At 44.1% G+C, this 7,996-nt stretch overlaps 1 protein-coding gene across 1 annotated transcript in view; it reads left to right on the top strand.

Moving 5' to 3' along the window:
* Positions 1 to 2,581: 2,581 nt before the first annotated feature.
* Positions 2,582 to 7,996, top strand: part of LOC146207241 (cadherin-like and PC-esterase domain-containing protein 1) — a 169,520-nt gene continuing 164,105 nt past the window's right edge. The window contains exons 1-2 of the mRNA XM_084576418.1: positions 2,582 to 2,665; positions 6,893 to 7,064. Coding sequence (XP_084432544.1) covers positions 2,582 to 2,665; positions 6,893 to 7,064 — 256 coding nt within the window. The remainder of the gene's footprint in view (positions 2,666 to 6,892; positions 7,065 to 7,996) is intronic.

Genomic DNA, 7,996 nt, shown 5'->3' with positions numbered 1-7,996 from the left:
TTAAGGTCTCTTTGATACCTGTGCGCTCCCGCCTCTCCGTGTGCTGCCGCCTTCCTCTCTCTCTTCCCCCCCTTCTCGCTTTTTTTTTTCTCTGCTTTAATATATTCTGCTTCATTGTATGCTTTACTCTTTATTAGCATTATATGAAACCATTTTCGATGACGTTTTCTTCGCAAGTTTAGAGTATTGAAATTACATTTACGGGTCGTTTGCAGGATTGATGTCCGAAATTGATGTTCGGTATTGATGCGGAATCGATTATTTATTTGGAGTACGAGATCGAAAACTTTTCCTTTGCAATCTCCAGCACTCTTCACGTTTCTGTAGTGTGTTGCATTCGAAATAAGCAGAACCATCTTTGTCGCTTCAGGGCGTAAAAGATTTCTCTTTCTTCTCTTAACAAAAACTGTTTTGATCTCAGCGTTATATTCGGGTTGTAAGAGTTCGGTGTTGGATACAACGGTATATTTGACGCTCTGTGTAAAGCTTGGTCCCTAGTCTCCTTACCTTTGTCTCTAAATTCGCCATTTCATGTTGGCTTACAGTATAATGGTTTTGCTTCTCTTTGTGTGTGTTAGCAAAGGTTGACGGGACGGGGCCATCTTCTTCGGGAACCTTTCTAGCATCTGACACTATGATGCGCAAAAAACGAGTTAAGGATCAGCAACGCTTTGTTTCGGAAGTCGGAACTTATAGTCTCAAACTAACAATAATGTACCCGGCATCAGCTAAAATTCACAATACACATTGGTGAACTCCGGCGAATACGCGGCCAGTCATGACAGGAGTGGCGAGCTCCTGCTGTCTTTTGACATACATTTTGTAACGCCGCCAAGCTTCTCAATTTGATCATACGATGGCTCAATATAAGTGAGAGCGTTCGTTCTCTAAGATTGTTTCTTAGGACAGGTGCTTGTTCGTGTCAACGAAAACTGCGCACAAAAAGTCGGAGACGATAGAAAGACAGGACAAAGCGCCGCTGTTTAACAGAGACGCGACAACATCGTTCGCCGTGCTGCTAAACTGGCTCTCAGCTAACGTCATGAGCCGTACATCTTTGTCTGCGGCTATAAAAACGTTCGCGGAGAAAGTCGGCCCTTGCGTATGGGCAGTTTCCACACGTTATCTACACCTTCGGATATGCAAGCGTCCTGATCACTCACCACTACACATTCTCGCACCATCCGCACAAAAGAACAGCAGTTCTAGAACAATATTTTACACTTCGACGGCATACTTTGGATGGCACGTCGTTTGGGGGTAATCGTCACCGCTCATGGTCCAGACCTCACGATGATCCTCCCTTGGGTCCAAGGAAGGTTGGCCCTCAGTCTTGCCAACGTCCCTTGCCACAAATATGTCATTGTTTCATTAGCCAAGCAAAAAATTCTCTCAACGGCCTGCCGGGCTGAGGCTGACGCCCATGTCCTTAGCGCTTTTTCCTGTCTTTCTATATTTCGCATCTTTTTCTGAGCTTGAGTTTTCGTTCATTTTGTACCATCAAATTCTATTAGAGAATACGCTTGCGTTGGATTTTTGCACTATTCACATCTTTGAAATCCATAGAGCGCCTGGATAGCATGTTGAAAATAAGCGCTATTAGTGATTTATTCACTGTTATTGGTGGGGCGAAATAGCAAAGATGAAATCGCTGAAACTTTAGCGGTCACAGCAATTCGGAACAGGAGTGGTTTATTGCGACCGTGGCTTTTTTTTCTTTTTTTTTTTTTTTTAGGGAACAAAGCGAACGATGTCACTTAGAAACTTCTTTTTTGCTTATATTTTTTGTCGTTGGTCCTACAGCAGCCATCGTGAGATATGATACAGTGAAGAGCCGAGGGATGTTAACGATTGCCAGTGGCGTAGTAGACATTTGACAGAATCGATGAGCGAATAGGGTACTGGCGACAGCAGCGAATGATTCTAATTCGAATCGCTGACAGTGCTCCGTCTATTGTATGGTGGTAGTGAACGTATTGAGCGCACAATACGGCTACTGTCTTCTTCAAAAGCGATCGGTATGAGTTTTATCCAACTGGACAAAAAGAATTGAGGCACATTAACTGGCACAAGTATGGCACTGACATATATAACATCAAGACCATTGGCACCACCATCCGAACATGGATGCTTCCTGATACTTTATTTTTTCTGCATATTTTCGATGGTACCTAACAAGCATCTACTTTGAAAAGAAATGATTTTGGCGCAAAACGAGTAGAAAACGGACAAGGACAGAACACAAGACACGATAGAGCGCTACTCTCAACTGATTTTATTAGCAGAAGAAACAATTTTTATACACAGATCCTATGTGCAGAGACATGCGTACAATACAAGAATGTGTACATGCACACATGCCAAATAGGTTGTTGATCACACACCCTCTTCAGATAGCCTATCTAAAAACATGTACTCGTTAGAGTGCAGCTTCACCGAAGGGCTACTCACACAGGCAGACCCCTTCTTTTTGATGGAACACCTCAATCAACAGCCGCGATAACTCATCATTGCCTCTTCCGATATATCATGTCAGCTTTAGCAACGGCGCGCGTGTCCCCGGCAGATCACATGACTTATAATGGACAACCAAGTTCGTCCCGATCCCCTGCTCAAGGTATCTTTCATGTTCAACAAGGAACCGGGACAAACTTGGTTGTCCATTGTAAGTCATGTGATCGGCCGTTGACATGCGCGCCGTTGCTAAAGCTGACACGGGTTATCGGAAGAGGTAATGATGAGTTATCGCGGCCGTTGATTGAGGCATTCCACATAAGAAATAAGGGGTCTGACTGTGTGAGCGGGCCTTCGGTGAAACGAGTACAAGTTGTTAGATAGGCTATCTGAAGAGGGTGCGGGATCAACAGCCGCTTTGGCATGTGTGCATGTACGCATTCTTGTCTTGTAAGCAAGTTTCTGCACACAGGATCAGTGCATACAAACTGTTTCTTCTGCTAGCAAAATCAGTTCATTGTAGCGCTCTTTCGTGTCTTCTGTTCTGTCCTTGTTCGTTTCCTACTGTTTTCGCGCTAAAATCATTCCTTTTCAAAGATGAACCAACTCGCCCAGCAGAACGTTTTATTAGGCATCTACTGTGAGGTCGCAAACTAACCTAAATGTACTCTCTACAGTGCCCATAAACGCAATTCTTTTTGTTTCACTGCCTTTCAGTTCATTTATGACTGTAAAAAAAGAAACAAAAACACTCGCTTCATTATGACGAAGGAAACGAGTGTCAGTGCTTACAACCCCACGTTACCATTCCTGCTGGCCAACTCGACCGCATCTGCACCACAAGCTGTTCAATGCTATCAGCAATCCTTTCTTTGGCGCTTCCCGAGCCAGCGGCGGTCCCTACCTCACCAATGTCGGGGCGCCCTCGAGTGCGAGTTGCGGTTGCCCCTGGTGACCCGATGGGGTTTCGACCCTGTCTGTCCCGTCGGTGCACCCAGGGACTTTTTAGTGCCAGGGCGTGGTTGGGAGTGCTCCTCAACTTTCGCTTTTCGGCTCCTAGTTTTCGGCTTTTGTCGTTTTTCTTACAGAGCATTTCTTGTCGTTTTTGGCTCTATATTCTTACCATGCTTTCCTGGCGATGTACTGGAGGAATAAAATTATTAGGGGCACGCGGGTGGAAAGAAAAAGAAACTTCTCCGTGGAAAATACCGGGAAAACGAGAGAGTGAAAGTTAAGCACCGGCCAGATGACCCCGACGTGTGCTGATTTGCGAGTGGCCTCGCCGAAGAGCGCCGCAATGGTTTGAGTGCCATCGTCGTTGTTTTTCTTATATGTTTAGTAATTCTTTTTCTATTAATTCCTTTGTCAGCAAACAAAACGAAGTCTAACGACAACGGAAAGCTTTGAGTGAGGAAAATACTAGTTAGCTCACAGAAACGAAGGAAATAAATAACTAGGGGCTGAAACTGAAGAGGTGTGCAGAGATGAGAGGGTCAATAACCGAAGAAGCACGTCAGAGCGGAGCATAATACAAAATGTGGACCGAAGCGGCGTGCATTGTTTTCTGACCGTCGATATCGCCTCATGCCATAGTGCTTCGTCGCTGGTCATCACATGCGATGTGTGATTGCTGTCATAGGAAGGTAACATTATTTTTATGAAGCTCTTAGAAAAAAATTAATTGACGCTACAATAAGTACAGCTCGATAAGTAAGGAACTGTGTCTTGTTTGAGCTTCTGTCACCCCAAATAACAAAACTTTTGCAATAGCCAACATTAAACACTTCTGAAACTCTTCTTGTACGCAGTGCGAATTAAAGGTGGTTGGAACGCTCCTTCTTACGCAGAGCTCGTTTTTTTGAAGAACGTGAGCCTATTAATTTCTGCATTTTAATGATTTATTTAAAACAAAAAAGTCCGAAGCTGCGTAAAATAATAATCCTGTAAATGAAACATTACTTCAACGACCATCTTTCTTCTATTTAGCCACAGCAGACAACATCGACAAAAAATAATAATGATGGGATACTCTAAAAAGCACAAAGGAGAACGTGATCATGATGGGAGCATTACAGGTTAAAAAAAAAAAAAAACAAAAAAAAAGTTAAATTAGCCCACGCGTCGTGGTTCTCTCGACCCCTAAAACCTCACTGATGGCCCTCAGAGTTAATGATGACCAGTCGTGTTTTTCATGTTTGCACGGGTTATTCAGAAAATGTCTCAGCGGAGCAGAAATAGGCCTTTTATGACTCGCATATATTTTCAAAGCCTTGCCATCAAACATCTGTACATGACGTGAACAAGAGTGGGAGAAAGTACCGCGCTGTAATCGGTCTAATGGATTTAATTAGCTTCGGCACGCGCGTGGTGAAAGGAGGAACAGAAATAAACGTAGACGTATACGCTAGGAAACGTTGCTTTGCGCTCTCATTAAGGTTTTCTGCCTGTCTACTGGCAACAGCTTCAAACCGTCATCTGGTGTTTTAAAGTATTACCAAGAATATGCCCGGCAGGGTCACGCCTTAAACTAAATAAGTACCGGGCTTTCATCTATAGGCTGTCGTAGCGATTGCATTAGAGTCAATCACTCAAGCAAAAATATATCCACCTAAGCCGGTAGCGTCTCTTTAGGCAGTAATATTGCTATGAAGCAGGGCAAATTGAATACATACATAGCAATTTGCTAGCTTCGAAGAGGGAATGAAACTTAATTGGGAAGAGAAGAAATGCAATAAATGTGCACGCTGGATCAAAAGTCTTCTAAAGTGTTTGCTTCTAGGAATCGCAATGAGGAGCTTAGGCTACTCTTATCGGACATCTGATCGTATCGGACATCTGAAAGGTGAGCTGGACACTTAAATCGCCTCTCCAGGCCATTGCCGCTTCGATGATGACTTGAGTGAACCGGTATGCTCCGTAAAATCAAACCGTGTCTCCTGGACACCCTTTGTTAATACTTTGTCTGCCACGAAAGAAACGTATGCTTGTTTATAAACACAAAAATTCCTGATTACGTAACATTATATCTAGAACGTGCCAGCATCTCAAACCCTATTTATGTATTCGGCGTTACCTTACAGTAGGAGTAATTTCACAGAAAAAAAAAATCAATCAGATGGAATTAGTGTTCACGCAGCCGTCGTCGTCCCTTCGACAGACAAACCCACTGCAACGCCAATCAAGTTTTCTTACACCTCTGTAATTCAACTCTCTTCTCTCTGGACAAGCAGTGATAACGGCCCTGATGGGGCAAGTAGAGAGACCCGAGCACTTCCTGCTTCTTTCTTCTTGTGCTAACGTCAGCAGCACCAGCAGAAAAATGACTTCGCTGGAAGTTCTTGCCATTCTGCGGAAAAGTATTCTGCTGCGTAAAACTACCATTCTCGTAGCGTAGCTGATGAGGCAGATTGTTGAAAAGGTCTGTGGAAGGCAAGGTAAAGCGTTCTGTTTCGAAAACGTGTCGTTTTTACCTAGGGATTCTAATCAGAAAAATGTTCGACAGAGCGATTTGCAAGTATCACGAGCAATTAGACGTGCGGTAGTAGATCTAGTCGAAACATGAGTGGCACCTTACCCGACGCGCTTATACCACTTGAGAGACCTAGCAGCAGACCTGGTGGCACCTATTCCGATTGAAATAAATCACTATCAGTTTTGCAGGCATTCTAAAGATCGTTAGCATTGGTTTAAAGTACTTGGCTTCTCGGTCCCCGCGCAAAGCATTTACTTGGGCCCTCCGTTTCTCTACATGGTCGGAAGCAGCTCGACGGCGGTGCTATATCGTCAAGGCGAGTCACCTGATCGTGTAAACTTTCTTGCATGGAATGAGTGCAAGACTGGTGCACTTCGTACATATATCGTCACCCTACGCGGGCCAGGTCTCCCCTCCTTGTTCATCGCCGTATGTGTGAGCTTGGTCCGGAGACCTCCTTTATATGCCTCGGCTTAAAGCCCTGCCTCGGTTTAGAGTTACTATATATAGTAAGTCAAGCCTAACCTCGGCTATGCCTTTAACGCCACCTGCCGTGCATATTTTAAACTTATTTCGGCAACTGCCTTCGTTATATCCGTTGGGCTTCTTTCGTTATATCCAAATTCTATACGGAGGTTCTGAATTCGGGTACGTCCTTCTTCGATGAAGTGGCATCCCTCTGCGACTATAGTAAGCAATTGTACAGCACAATACTAAATTATTTTACTCAAGTGAAAGCCAATTTTTTTTTAAATCCGCGTTACCCACAGGCCGATGCTAGGGAGAGTGAGGACCTGGATTGGAATTGAGCGGCTAGTCATGGGTAAAATTAATTTAAAATGACGCGCAAATATTATTCGCAAAATCTTCTGCATAATTTTGAGATGTGTACTAATTGCACTTTGCCAATATTATGGTTAATAAGTTTTCTAATAACCGCCTTCTGTGTTCGCTTTAATGTCGCAGGGTGGGCAGCAGCAACCATGCCCGACGCATGCGCAGTCCCGCTGGTGCTGGCGCTGCCTGTCGGTAAGGGATCTACTACTGCTGCTCTGCTCGTTCGCCATGCTATCCGTCTACATGAGCTACCGGCTGACCAGTCTACATCTGCAGCCCAACCCGCCGGATGCCGCTTCTGGTGAGCTCAGCAGCCTTAGATTTTTCACGTACCCCCGCGCATCAATAATCTGCCCCACAATCTGTTTACACGTAAGTAGAAGCTGCAGCTGGCGTCAGCTATCAGGCGAAAGATTCTTTCCCGGGATAGATGGATGGGATATAGGAGCGTCGTCCCCTTTGAAATGGGGTGGTACCAGTTGCTATCATGCTCATTTCCCCCGTATATCTTAATTATTGTTTTAGATTGGTTAACTATACCATCATTCTATTTGTTGAATTTTTGTTTCTACATTACTAACATTATGTAACTTTTCTGCTTTTAAGCCACCAATCTTCCAATAGTTTTTTGCTAGCTTCCACAGCAGGTTTATTCACCCGGCCACTGGTATCTCTAAACCCCAGAGCTTCAAGAAGAGTGACTGCGCCTGCATCGACTTCCGGATGGATACCATTACATTCGAGTATAATATGGTCAATTGTTTCTGTGGAGTTACCACATACTGCACACGCGTCATCTTCATTGTTAAATTTCTTTTTGTAGCTGCGTGTTCTAAGGCACCCTGATCTAGCTTCAAAAAGTAGGGCATTGCCTCTTGAGTTCACAAAGAAAGCTTCCTTATTGATCTGCCTTTTCCACTTCGGTATGTTCCACACTCTGTTTCTTTTCCATCGAATTTATCCAATTTTTACCTTGTAAGAGGCACTTACGCCACCCGACAGCCAAAGTCACGGGTATGTGTCACTCATAGAGTGGTTTGGTAAATACAAGGTATTTTGATCGCTTATCGGCGACACGAGCTGTAGCAGCCACCTACGTGTCAATAAGATGCGGGGGCAAGTTTAACATATATTGGTATAAAAGTAAGCGAAAGTTGGTGAGACGGTCATGCTGTGTGGTAGCTTGTTATATATGTGGTTTGATTTGGTTTATGAGGTTTAACGTCCCAAAGC

Source organism: Amblyomma maculatum, chromosome 1, assembly GCF_055883805.1.
Source record: "Amblyomma maculatum isolate TAMU_Amacu chromosome 1, ASM5588380v1, whole genome shotgun sequence".
Lineage (NCBI taxonomy): Eukaryota > Metazoa > Arthropoda > Arachnida > Ixodida > Ixodidae > Amblyomma > Amblyomma maculatum.
Note: the sequence above shows the minus strand (reverse complement) of the source record. Positions and strands in the feature narration are given on the sequence as shown.